The sequence below is a fragment of the Heterodontus francisci genome, chromosome 13, assembly GCF_036365525.1.
Source record: "Heterodontus francisci isolate sHetFra1 chromosome 13, sHetFra1.hap1, whole genome shotgun sequence".
NCBI lineage: Eukaryota > Metazoa > Chordata > Chondrichthyes > Heterodontiformes > Heterodontidae > Heterodontus > Heterodontus francisci.
The window spans coordinates 87,608,218-87,622,617 of record NC_090383.1 but is presented as its reverse complement, the minus strand read 5'-3'; the positions used below and the strand labels follow the sequence as shown (position 1 = coordinate 87,622,617).

Below are 14,400 nucleotides of genomic sequence, written 5' to 3'. Positions count from 1 at the left end.
GGGCTTTTTCTGGGAAGACAGCTGCTCTCAGATCACCGATACAGCAAAAGACTGCTAAGATTTGAACACGGTTTGAAGGCTCAAGGTTTGCAGAGGAGGAAAAACCAACAGGGTCACCAAAGATTGCCTTATTAATGGAAGTCCAGTCAAATGTGCTTGGAAGAAGGCAGTGAAGAGAATGTTGGTTTTGAGAAGGACACTGGGAGACTCAACCCATTTCAGCTTGGAGGAGTTTGAGACTTTTAAACTACAAGAATACCTTTTCAATGAGAATACTAATGTATAAACATGGGGTGGGGTTTTCGAGTATGTTAATAAGTTAATGGGAAATATTTTCTCTGTAATTTAGTATATTAGCTACCTAAGTACTGCTCAATTAATGTTGATATTTTGTTTGTTATGTCAGAAGTCTTAAAATGTTAAATATTGTCATGTAATTCTTTTAATCGATCTGGGAAGTTCATATCTTTTGTTTTAAAGTTAGTGGTCTCTACTGTTATCGTAACATTAGAACGACGCATTAACTGCATCACCATTATTCATTTGTTAAAAAAATCCAGGAACTTACGAAGTAAAAGAGACGCAGCATGAGCTCGCATTCTCCTCAAATCATTGGACAATTTGCATCACTCCACCATTCCTCTTGATAAAGCCCATAAAAGCCCCTCCTCAGCACAAGGCTCCCCACTGAACTCAATATGATCATGTAATTGCTGGATTTACAACGTTATAACAAACTGTTCCTGACACAGCCATTTAGAGCTGGTAGTTAATGGCCTAGAGGATCCTGTAAATGACCAGATTGATAGTTCTGACATAACACTCAGTCTTAGAGGTCCATAAAATGGACAAAATAAAGCTGTGGGGCTCTCACTCCAGCAATTAGTAAATTGTTCCCAGAGGTTTTGTAATCTTTTTATCTGTGTTGGCAGTATTTCTGTATCAATTATCTTCATGTGAGAGAGTGCGAGCGAGTGAGCAGCTGGGAAGTCAGTTTAAAGTAAACTTAATTTCCTTTTGTTTTTGGCGGAGACCGGGGGCTGCTGGGTAAGTAAAACCCTATATATTTGGGCCGTTTCAAATAACTTGCCTTTCACTGCAGCAGCTTTTTCGGGAGCAGAGAGTGCGAGCGAGTGAGCAGCTGGGAAGGTCAGTTTAAAGTAAACTTAATTTCCTTTTGTTTTCGGCGGAGACCAGGGGGCTGCTGGGTAAGTAAAACCCTATATATTTGGGCCGTTTCTGAACCAGAGACACTACACTCGTAGTGTCTCCCACCCGCCCTCCTCCTCTAACCAAAAAAAGGACTCGGTGGTGTGTAGATAAGGTAAGGCTTTTTCTATTTCTCTTTTTGTTTTATCGTGTGATTGGTTAAAAAGTTTTCATTCCTTTTTCATTTAACTAAGTTTAAGCTTAAGATTAAAAATGGCAGGAGATCTCAGACCCGCGACATGCTCCTCTTGCTCAATGTGGGAGCTCAGGGACATGGCTGATGTCCCTGACTCCTTCACGTGCAGGAAGTGTATCCAGCTGCAGCTCTTGTTAGACCGCATCACGGCTCTGGAGCTGCGGATGGACTCACTTTGGAGCATCCGCGATGCTGAGGAGGTCGTGGATAGCACGTTCAGCGAATTGCTCACACCGCAGATTAGGATTGCTGAGGGAGAAAGGGAATGGGTGACCAAAAGGCAGAGAAAGAGCAGGAAGGCAGCACAGGTGTCCCCTGCGGTCATCTCCCTCCACAACAGGTATACCGTTTTGGATACTGTTGAGGGAGATGACTCACCAGGGGAAAGCAGCAGTAGCCAGGTTCATGGCACCGTGGCTGGCTCTGCTGTTCAGAAGGGCGGGAAAAAGAGTGGAAGGGCTATAGTCATAGGGGATTCGATTGTAAGGGGAGTAGATAGGCGGTTCTGTGTTCGTAAACGAGACTCCCGAATGGTATGTTGCCTCCCAGGTGCATGGGTCAGGGCTGTCTCAGATCGGCTGCAAAACATTCTGAAGGTGGAGGGTGAACAGCCAGTTGTCGTTGTGCACATAGGCACCAATGATATGGGTAAAAAACGGGATGAGGTCCTACAAGCAGAATTTAGGGAGTTAGGAGCCAAGTTAAAAAGTAGGACCTCAGAGGTAGTAATCTCCGGATTGCTACCAGTGCCACGTGATAGTCAGAGTAGAAATGAAAGAATAGTCAGGATGAATGCGTGGCTTGAGAGATGGTGCAGGAGGGAGGGGTTCAGATTTTTGGGTCATTGGGACCGGTTCTGGGGGAGGTGGGACGATTACAAATTGGACGGTCTACAGCTGGGCCGGACTGGAACCAATGTCCTTGGGGGTGCTTTTGCTAACGCTGTTGGGGAGGGTTTAAACTAATGTGGCAGGGGGATGGGAACCAAATGAGGTCAGTAGAGAGTAAGGATGTAGTAACTAAAGCCTGTAAGGAACTAGATAATGAAGTCAGCGTGACTAAGGGAAAGAGTAGGCAGGGAGCAGATGATGAAAGCAAAGGGACTGGTGGTCTGAGGTGTATTTGTTTTAATGCAAGAAGTGTAGTAGGTAAGTCAGATGAACTTAGGGCTTGGAATAGTACCTGGGAGTATGATGTTATTGCTATTACTGAGACTTGGTTGAGGGAAGGGCATGATTGGCAACTAAATATCCCAGGATACCGATGCTTCAGGCGGGATAGAGAGGGAGGTAAAAGGGGTGGAGGAGTTGCATTACTGGTCAAAGAGGATATCACAGCTGTGCTGAAGGAAGGCACTATGGAGGACTCGAGCTGTGAGGCAATATGGGCCGAACTCAGAAATAGGAAGGGTGCGGTAACAATGTTGGGGCTGTACTACAGGCCTCCCAACAGCGAGCGTGAGATAGAGGTACAAATATGTAAACAGATTATGGAAAGCTGTGGGAGCAACAGGGTGGTGGTGATAGGAGATTTTAATTTTCCCAACATTGACTGGGATTCACTTAGTGTTAGAGGTCTAGATGGAGCAGAATTTGTCAGGAGCATCCAGGAGGGTTTTCTAGAGCAGTATGTAAATAGTCCAACTCGGGAAGGGGCCATACTGGACCTGGTGTTGGGAAATGAGCCCGGCCAGGTGGTTGACGTTTCAGTAGGGGACTACTTTGGGAATAGTGATCACAATTCCGTAAGTTTTAGAATACTCATGGACAAAGACGAGAGTGGTCCTAAAGGAAGAGTGCTAAATTGGGGGAAGGCCAACTATACCAAAATTCGGCAGGAGCTGGGGAATGTAGATTGGGAGCAGCTGTTTGAAGGTAAATCCACATTTGATATGTGGGAGGCTTTTAAAGAGAGGTTGATTAGCGTGCAGCAGAAACATGTTCCTGTGAAAATGAGGGGTAGAAATGGCAAGATTAGGGAACCATGGATGACAGGTGAAATTGTGAGACTAGCTAAGAGGAAAAAGGAAGCATACATAAGGTCTAGGCGGCTGCAGAAAGACGAAGCTTTGAAAGAATATCGGGATTGTAGGCACAATCTGAAACGAGGAATTAAGAGGGCTAAAAGGGGCCATGAAATATCTTTAGCAAACAGGGTTAAGGAAAATCCCAAAGCCTTTTATTCATATATAAGGAGCAAGAGAGTAACTAGAGAAAGGATTGGCCCACTCAAGGACAAAGGAGGAAAGTTATGCGTGGAGTCAGAGAAAATGGGTGAGATTCTAAACGAGTACTTTGCATCGGTATTCACCGAGGAGAGGGACATGACGGATGTTGAGGTTAGGGACAGATGTTTGATTACTCTAGGTCAAGTCGGCATAAGGAGGGAGGAAGTGTTGGGTATTCTAAAAGGCATTAAGGTGGACAAGTCTCCAGGTCCAGATGGGATCTATCCCAGGTTATTGTGGGAAGCGAGAGAGGAAATAGTTGGGGCCTTAACAGATATCTTTGCAACATCCTTAAACACGGGTGAGGTCCCGGAGGACTGGAGAATTGCTAATGTTGTCCCCTTGTTTAAGAAGGGTAGCAGGGATAATCCAGGTAATTATAGACCGGTGAGCCTGGCGTCAGTGGTAGGGAAGCTGCTGGAGAAGATGCTGAGGGATAGGATCTATTCCCACCTGGAAGAAAATGGGCTTATCAGTGATAGGCAACATGGTTTTGTGCAGGGAAGGTCATGTCTTACCAACTTAATAGAATTCTTTGAGGAAGTGACAAAGTTGATTGATGAGGGAAGGGCTGTAGATGTCATATACATGGACTTCAGTAAGGCGTTTGATAAGGTTCCCCATGGTACGCTGATGGAGAAAGTGAAGGCGCATGGGGTCCAAGGTGTACTAGCTAGATGGATAAAGAACTGGCTGGGCAACAGGAGACAGAGAGTAGCAGTGGAAGGGAGTTTCTCAAAATGGAGACGTGTGACCAGTGGTGTTCCACAGGGATCCGTGCTGGGACCACTGTTGTTTGTGATATACATAAATGATTTGGAGGAAAGTATAGGTGGTCTGATTAGCAAGTTTGCAGACGACACTAAGATTGGTGGAGTAGCAGATACTGAAGGGGACTGTCAGAGAATACAGCAGAATATAGATAGATTGGAGAGTTGGGCAGAGAAATGGTAGATGGAGTTCAATCCGGGCAAATGCGAGGTGATGCATTTTGGAAGATCCAATTCAAGAGTGAACTATACAGTAAATGGAAAAGTCCTGGGGAAAATTGATGTGCAGAGAGATTTGGGTGTTCAGGTCCATTGTTCCCTGAAGGTGGCAACGCAGGTCAATAGAGTGGTCAAGAAGATATACGGCATGCTTTCCTTCATCGGACGGGGTATTGAGTACAAGAGTTGGCAGGTCATGTTACAGTTGTATAGGACTTTGGTTCGGCCACATTTGGAATACTGCGTGCAGTTCTGGTCGCCACATTACCAAAAGGATATGGATGCTTTGGAGAGGGTGCAGAGGAGATTCACCAGGATGTTGCCTGGTATGGAGGGCGCTAGCTATGAAGAGAGGTTGAGTAGATTAGGATTATTTTCATTAGAAAGACGGAGGTTGAGGGGGGACCTGATTGAGGTGTACAAAATCATGAGAGGTATAGACAGGGTGGATAGCAAGAAGCTTTTTCCCAGAGTGGGGGATTCAATTACAAGGGGACACGAGTTCAAAGTGAAAGGGGAAAAGTTTAGGGGGGATATGCGTGGAAATTTCTTTACGCAGAGGGTGGTGGGTGCATGGAACGCTTTGCCAGCGGAGGTGGTAGACGCGGGCACGATAGCGTCTTTTAAGATGTATCTAGACAGATACATGAATGGGCAGGAAGTAAAGAGATACAGACCCTTAGAAAATAGGCGACAGGTTTAGATAGAGGATTTGGATCGGCGTAGGCTTGGAGGGCCAAAGGGCCTGTTCCTGTGCTGTAATTTTCTTTGTTCTTTATGTCGGAAGGCAATAACTTTCAGGATGCAAAGCTGTTTCAACACACAAAAGGGTCTCTAATTTAAATAAAAGTTAGATTGATTGCTTTTAGGAAATAATGCTGTGGGATACAGTTAATGAATAATTTGAGACAGGGGATTTCTTGATTCCCAAAAAATCTCCATCACTTGTGTTTTCCTCATGTCATTTCTGGGTATGTTGTAAATTAATTGACACAGATTTTTTGACGCTCACAGCATCACTCTGATATCATTGTATCATGTGACTACCAGATGGACCTTGGTCTTTTTTCATCTAGCAGTTCCTATGCTCCTATGAATGCAGTGTAATGGTGTACCCACTGGAAGTTCCACTGCACCTCCTGGACAAGGTAACTGGTTCTTTACTTCGTGGGTCAAGAATGTTTGTACATTCCACACACCCACCCTCCCATTCATTCATTAACTTCTCAAGGACCAATGCACCAATTCCCAAACAGAACTAGCTAACAATGCCTTTCTTTTTTTTTTAAGTTTTCTATCTCCTGTTTCTCTCTCTTAATCCATTCTTTCTAACCCCCTCTCGATTTTTCTTTCGGCCGTTAATAGTTTGACTCTAATTCACCTGCTCTCCCTCTCCTTCTTTCACTCTGCTTCTTTCTCTAATCCTTTTCTTTCCTGGGTCAAGGAGATTGGGCATGACGTTCACGAGGTCCCAGGTGGGACATAGTCATGCAGTGATGTCAAGCAGATTGTCTTTTAGCAATCTGCAGCAGCAATATAGTTCAATATTAATGGTGAGTGTAAAAGGTCCAATTAACACCGCTTGCTGCCAAACCTGCCATTTTAGCAATTTCTGGCCCAAGATTTAATGACTCACAGGAAGTTACAACACAGTATTTTTTTTAAACAGTAGTTCTGGTGAAGTGAAATTGCAAAAGGAAAGCTCTAGCAATTTATGATAGTCAGGAAAACCCAGAGTTTCAGTGAGTATCAACTGCTAGTTATTCGTCATTGCAAAATAGATATTCTGCATTTGCCTCTATTCTTGAGGTTTAAGATGGGATAACTTAATTAAGCTATTATAGCCACAGTAGTTCACTGCTCCTCAAAAGAATAAGGTACTGTTAATAAAGATTTCAAGGTTTAAAAAAAAAACTTGAAACAGTAAGTCAATTTCTAACCTAGCAGAAATCACCATGGGGACATGGGTTCGAATCCCAACACAGCAGAAGGTGGAATTTGAATTCAATTAATAAATCCAAAAGTAAAAGCTAGTCTAATGATGGCCATGAAATCACTGTCGATTATTGTAAAAACCCATCTGGTTCACTAATGTCCTTTAGGGAAGGAAATCTGCTGTCCTTCCCTGGTCTGGCCTACATGTGACTCCAGACCCACAGCAATGTGGCTGACGCTTAAATGCCCTCTGAAATGACCTAGCAAGCCAGTTATTTCTAATCTCTATGAAGTCAACAAAACAGCATGAAACCGGACGGACCACCTGGCATCGACCTAGGCACCGGAAACAACAATGGCAAACCCAGCCCTGTCAACCCTGCAAAGTCCTCCTTACTAATCTCTGGGGGGCTTGTGCCAAAGTTGGGAGAGCTGTCCCACAGACCAGTCAAGTAACAGCCTGACATAGTCAAACTCACGGAACCATACCTTACAGACAATATCCCAGATACTGCCATCACCATCCCCGGGTATGTCCTGTCCCACCAGCAGGACAGACCCAGCAGAGGTGGCGGCACAGCGGTATATAGTCAGGAGGGAGTTGCCCTGGGAGTTTAGTTTAGTTTAGAGATACAGCACTGAAACAGGCCCTTCGGCCCACCGAGTCTGTCCCGACATATCAACCACCCATTTATTCTAATCCTACACTAATCCCATATTCCTATCACATCCCCACCTGTCCCTATATATTTCCCTACCACCTACCTATACTAGGGGCAATTTATAATGGCCAATTAACCTATCAACCTGCAAGTCTTTGGCATCAACATCAACTCCGGAACCCATGAAGTCTCATGGCATCAGGTCAAACATGGGCAAGGAAACCCCCTGCTGATTAACACCTACCGCCCACCCTCAGCTGATGAATCAATACTTCTCCATGTTGATCACCACTTGGAGGAAACACTGATGGTGGCAAGTGTGCAGAATTTACTCTGGGTGGGGGACTTCAATGTCCATCACCAAGAATGGCTCAGTAGCACCACTACTTACCAAGTCAAGTCCGAAAGGACAAAGCTACTAGACTGGGTATGTGGCAGGTGGTTAGGGAACCAAGAGGGAAAAACATACTTGACCTCATCCTCATCAATCTGCCTGCTGCACATGCATCTATCCATGACAGTATTGGTAGGAGTGACCACCGCACAGTCCTTGTGGAGACGAAGTCCCGCCTTCACATTAAGGATAACCTCCATCGTGTTGTGTGGCACTACCACTGTGCTAAATGGGATAGATTTTGAACAGATCTAGCAATCTAAAACTGGGCATCCATGAGGCACTGTGAGCCATCAGCAGCAGCAGAACTGTACTCGACCACAATCTGTAACCTCACGGCCTGGCATATTCCCTACTCTACCATTACCATCAAGCCAGGAGACCAACCCCGGTTCAATGAAGAGTGTAGGAGGGCATGCCGGGAGCAGCACCAGGCATACCTCAAAATGAGGTGTCAACCTGGTGAAGCTACAACACAGGACTACCTGCATGTCAAACTGCATATGCAGCATACGATAGACAGAGCTAAACGATCCCATAACCAAGGGATGAGATTTAAGCTCTGCAGTCCTGCCACATTCAGCCATGAATGGTGGTGGACAATTAAACAACTAACTGGAGGAGGTGGCTTCACAAATATCCCCATCCTCAATGATGGGGGAGTCCAGCACATCAGTGCAAAAGATAAGGCTGAAGCATTTGCAACAATCTTTAGCCGGAAGTGCCGAGTTGATGATCCATCTCGGCCTCCTCCTGAAGTCCCCAGCATCACAGGGGCCAGACTTCAGCCAATTCGATTCACTCCTCATATCAAGAAACAACTGAAGGCACTGGATACTGCAAAGGCTATGAGCCCTGACAACATTCTAGCAATTGTACTGAAGACCTGTGCTCCAGAACTTGCTGCGCCCCTAGCCAAGATGTTCCAGTACAGCTACAACACTGGCACCTACCCAGGAATGTGGAAAATTGCCCAGTTATGTCCTGTACACAAAGAGCAGGACAAGTCCTACCCAGCCAATTACCACCCCATCAGTCTACTCTCAATCATCAGTAAAGTGATGGAAGGTGTCATCGGCAGTGCTATCAAGCAGCACTTGCTGAGCAATAACCTGCTCAGTGACTCTCAATTTGGGTTCCACCAGGGCCAGTCAGCTCCTTGCCTCATTACAGCCTTGTTAAAACATGGACAAAAGAGCTGAACTCAAGAGGTGAGGTGAGAGTGACTGCCCTTGACATCAAGGCAGCATTTGATCCAGTATGGTATCAAGGAGCCCGAGCAAAACTGGAGTCAATGGGAATCGGGGAAACACTCCACTGGTTGGAGTCATACCTAGCGCAAGGGAAAAGGTTGTGGTTGTTGGCGGTCAATCATCTCAGCTCCAGGACATCACTGCAGGAGTTCCTCAGGGTGGTGTCCCAGGCCCAACCATCTTCAGCTGCTTCATCAATGAACTTCCTTCAATCATAAGGTCAGAAATGGAGATGTTCGCTGATGATTGAACAATGTTCAGCACCATTCGTGACTCCTCAGATACTGAAGCAGTCCGTGTAGAAATGCAGCAAGACCTGGACAATATCCAGGCTTGGGCTGATAAGTGGCAAGTAACATTCGCACCACACAAGTGCCAGGCAATGACCATCCCCAACAAGACAGAATCCAACCATCTCCCCTTGACGTTCAATGGCATTATGATCGCTGAATCCCCCACTATCAACATCCTTGGGGTTACCATTGACCGGAAACTGAACAGGAGTAGCCATATAAATACCGTGGCTACAACAGCAGGTCAGAGACTAGGAACCCTGCAGCGAGTAACTCACCTCCTGACTTCCCAAAGCCTGTCCACCATCTATAAGGCACAGGTCAGGAGTGTTATGGAATACTCGCCACTTGCCCGGATAGGTGCAGCTCCAACACCACTCAAGAAACTCAACACCATCCAGGACAAAACCGCCCGCATCATTGGCGCCCCTCCACAAACATTCACTCCCTCCACCGCCGACGCATAGCGGTAGCAGTGTGTACCATCTACAAGATGCACTGCAGCAATGCACCAAAGCTCCTTAGACAGCACCTTCCAAACCCCACGACCTCTACCAACTAGAAGGACAAGGGCAGCAAATGCTGGGGAACACCACCACCTGCAAGTTCCCCTCCAAATCACACACCATCCTGACTTGGAACAATATCGCCGTTCCTTCACAGTCATTGGGTCAAAATCCTGGAACTCCTTCCTAACAGCACTGTGGGTGTACCTACCTCACATGGATTGCAGTGGTTCAAGAAGGCAGCTCACCACCACCTTCTCAAAGGCAATTAGGGATGGGCAATAAATGCTGGCCTAGCCAGTGATGCCCCAATCCCATGAATGAATAAAAAAACCTCAATGTTTGTGTTTCACTGTATATGGTTACTCCTTCCACATGCAATCTGTCACAGTGACACTGAGGTACACAAGAAAATAGGACAACATATATTTCAGCACAGAATGGTACTTTATGACTCTAAGCATATTATGGAAAACAATGTCAGTTAGGCCAAGTGTGTTAGCAGCAATCCGTATTAAAAATTGAATCATGCCTAGTGCATGGATTTTTTAAGTTTGAACACAGATGATAGACTGATAAAGATCAGAGGAACAATGGCACAAATTAATATGACATCAACTCACATTTTTCTTCCTTCCATCAAGTACTGAGAAATTATGTATACATTATATTCAAGGTAAGAGCTATGTGGCAGAGTGTTACTAGCAGAAACTGAATCTAGTACAGGTCATACACTGCAAGCTGCTAATTTTATGGAGCTACGCCCACTACAGCTCTGCCCTAAAGTGTAGTTTGTTTGGAATATGCCAACAAAGACAGGGAAATTTATACCATGTACTGGCTGAATACACAGGAGCTGGTGTTGGGAGTGGTACCTTATTGTTATGTGAAAACTTAATGGAATGGAAAATCCAAGATCTTGTTCAACTTCATGCTACCAATTCTATCCAGCAACACCTTACATGTTAGGACAAAGCTTACCTGTTGACATTGCCATTCTTGCCAAATGAATTATACTGAAGCTCTGAAAAAATGGAAAGACATCTGCATGGTGAAATGGATAAACTAACACAAACAATATTTAACAAGTACTCAATGGCCCATTTCTGCTCCTTTAAGAGAGTTGGATCATTTTATACAATGTAAGTAATGATAGATAGATCTGGAGGGCTGCTTTCCAGTACTGACATTAGCGGGAAGAGGGTTGATCTTATGGATTTCTGACTGAGACAGACTAGTGCCCAATGTTGCCATTTGTTGCCATTTTCCCACAACCCTATTAGTGCATTCCCCAGATGTTGCAAGCTTCAAGTTTTACAGGCAAAGGAATTATAACCAGTGTAATGTTAATAACTCCAAAATGCTCTTGATCCTTATGTTTGGTGGGATGCTCCATTTATTTGCAAAATGTATTAAATTATATCAATATTGAAAACATTAATACTGGCCAATAATAAAAGGAGTCACTAATGCAAATTTACATTTTTAATAAATATTTTGCTATGAAGCTGCAAGTTCATTTTGGTGATAGCATTCTTCTGTCATTGGAGACAAAGTGATCTGATTGACACCAGTCCTGAAACGTACAGCATTATTTTGACTGCTAAGAGCCAACTGTGCAACAGCCCTGACAAACAAATTTCTCTGCAGCACCTGTGGAAGAGCCTGTCACTCTAGAACTGGCCTTTATAGCCACTCCAGGCGCTGCTTCACAAACCACTGACCATCTCCAGGCGCGTATCCATTGTCTCTCGAGATAAGGAGGCCAAAGAAGATGGATAAACTAACACAAACAATATTTTACAAGTACTCAGTAGCAGTAAGTAAGTAGCAATTTAGTAATCACACTTCTGTTGCAACAAAATTTGGCAAAAACAGATCTTGAGACCAAGAAATGAGAAACATTTAACAGCCTGTTTAAGAACTGCTCCAGAGTAACTGAACAATTTTCACTCAACAAGGCAAAAAACTGCACATTTAATGCCTGTTAAACAACTTCTAAATCAATGGCAATGATTTCAAAACATATTAAATTGCTTCCCTCTCTTATTTTTCAGACTAAGTGATATCCACTACAGCACAACAAAATGATCAGTTACAAAGCATGAAAAAGTCCATGCAATGCTGAACAGGATTTCAGCTGCTATTCCCAACCATGCACTGCCTGGCACATTGCACTCCACAATTCAGGTCACTCACTCATTCATTCACATTCTGACACATCAGGCATGTTTTAACATCCACAAGTTATGATCCCCTAGATTTCCAATTGTTTAAAGTAATAATTCAATAAACTAGCATTAGGCATTGTATAAAATGCATCATAAACATAACTTGGTCTACAGGCACTTCTATGTGATTGTTCAAATACTGGGAGAGTGAGCAGTATCAACAGGTCAGGTTCTTCACATCAGAGTGTTTATCATGGCAGAAATACAGCACACCTGCAGCTGATGTTAATTTTCAATGCAAATATGCCTCATATCTGTACAGCAGTAATAAATTACAGATGCCTAGTCTCTAAATGTACTGGACAAACCTTTGCAAGTTTGAAGCCTGTTTGTTGATGCTTGATCAAAACTGTTATTGTTAAATTCTGTGCATAACACCTCCATCCAATCCTGCACTTTCTCAGAGGAAAGACACAATAATTACAAAGCTAAGAATTTAGTTAGCTGGTTGCACAGATTTTGTAGTAGCTTTGTTCAAAACCAAGCATACTATTGTCCTTATTAGAGAAACTGGTTTGCAGGAGTTACTGAACAAATAATTTGAGGAAACTAAACGTTCTACTTACAAATCATCAGTCCATTAAAATACAATCAAGATTCTACCATCTGAAACAGACAGTTCAATGTATAAACATCATTAATCCTTAAACTGCTACCAAGTTCAGCAAAATCCTATATGCCTAGGCAGACCAAATTTTCAGCTCAAATACTGTAATAATGACATATTATTACAGTAAAATACTTGATCAGGTATCGCTTTTCCCTTATTAATCCCAACTCTTTAGCATTCTCCCCCTAATCCACACAACCTAATCTCTTAGCTCTTCAATCATGTTTTCAATCCCCTAGCCCTTGCATGATGTACACTTTTTCCTTTGTCGCACGTTGAGATGGTTTCTTATATGAGAGGTGTTCTACAAATAGATGCTGCTCTCGGACACGAACCACTAAAAGAAATACGCACATTTGTTTTCATGTTTAAACTTATCCATTTCTATTTAAACTGTGTACTTTAAGCTTATTGCCCTTCCATAATTGCCCTTGTGAAGGTGGTAGCGAGCCAGCTCTTGAACCGTTGCACTCCTTGTGGCGTAGGTACACCCAAAGTGGCGTTAGGGAGGGAGTTCCAGGATTTTGACCCAGCGAGTGAAGGAAGAGCAATATATTTCCAAGTCAGAACTGTGAGTGGGTTGGAGGAGAACTTAGAGATGGTGGTGTTCCCATGTGTCTGCTGCCCTTGTTCGTCTAGGAGTAGAGGTCACTGGTTTGGAAGGTACTACCCAAGGAACCTTGGTGAGTAGTTGCAGTGCATCTCATAAGTAGTACATACTGCTGCCACTGTGCACCGGTCGTGAAGGGAGTGCATGTTTAAGGTAGTGGATGGGGTGTCAATCAAGCCAGTGCTTTGACCTAGATGCTGTCAGGCCTCGAGTGTTGTTGGAACTGTATTCATCCATGCAAGTGGATAGTATTCCAGCACATTCCTGACTTGTGCCTTGCAGATGGTGGACAGGATCTGGGGAGTCAGGAGGTGAGTTACTTGCTGCAGAATTCCCAGCCTTGACCTGCTCTTGTAGCCACAGCATTTATATGGCTGGTCCAGTTAAGTTTCTGATCAATGGTAACTGCCAGGATGATGATGGTGGGGGATTCAGCGATGGTAATGCCATTGAATGGTCATTGCCTGGTACTTGTGTGCACGAATGTTACTTGCCACTTATCAGTCCAAGCTTGAACGCTGTCCAGGTCTTGCTGCATGCAGCCACAGACTACTTCATTATCTGAAGTGTCACGAATGGGAGTGAAAACTCTGCAATCATTAGCGAATATTCCCACTTCTGACCTTATGATGAAGGGATGGTGATTGGTGAAGCAGCTGAAGATGGTTGGGCCTAGAACACCACCCTTAGGAACTCCTGCAGTGATGTCCTGGGGCTGAGATGATTGGCCTCCAACAACCACAACCATCTTGCTTTGTGCTAGATATGACTCCAGCCAGTGGAAGATTTCCCAATTCCCATTGATTCCAATTTTATAAGGCTCCTTGATGCCACGCTCGATCAAATGTTGCCTTGATGTCATGGGCAGCCAATCTCACCTCACCCCCGGACTCCAATGCACTCACTCACCCCATCTGCCTGTTCCCAATGAATGTAGAAGATTCATCTTACTACTTAAAAAAAAAACTGTGGAACATTTAGCAGGAACCTAGAGGCCTTGTTGCAGTAATAAACATGCATGCATTTTTTAAACAAAAACACAAATTAAAATAGATTACAGCACAGAAGCAGATTATCTGGCCCATCAAGTGTGGATCAAGTCAGAATAATTCCTGGTGGTTTGATTAAAACCCGATATATAAACGCAACAGGTCTGTATTGAAACATGGGTTATCACAATGCCCATGTAACCAAATCATATCACAACCTTTAGCCACACAGCTATGAAAACACATCGGCTCAGTGGCTGGGCGGCACAGTGGTTAGCATCGCAGCCTCACAGCTC

General features: G+C 44.2%; 1 protein-coding gene across 6 annotated transcripts in view; it reads right to left on the bottom strand.

Moving 5' to 3' along the window:
* The window catches only part of LOC137376482 (echinoderm microtubule-associated protein-like 4), a 465,004-nt gene that overhangs the window by 268,365 nt on the left and 182,239 nt on the right, over window positions 1–14,400 (bottom strand). The window contains exon 2 of one of the 6 annotated variants that reach the window (XM_068045141.1): window positions 10,646–10,688. The exons of the other annotated variants lie outside the window; for them this stretch is intronic. Within the exon in view, the coding sequence (XP_067901242.1) occupies window positions 10,646–10,661 (16 nt within the window). The 5' untranslated portion in view covers window positions 10,662–10,688. The remainder of the gene's footprint in view (window positions 1–10,645; window positions 10,689–14,400) is intronic. 6 annotated transcript variants of the gene reach the window in all.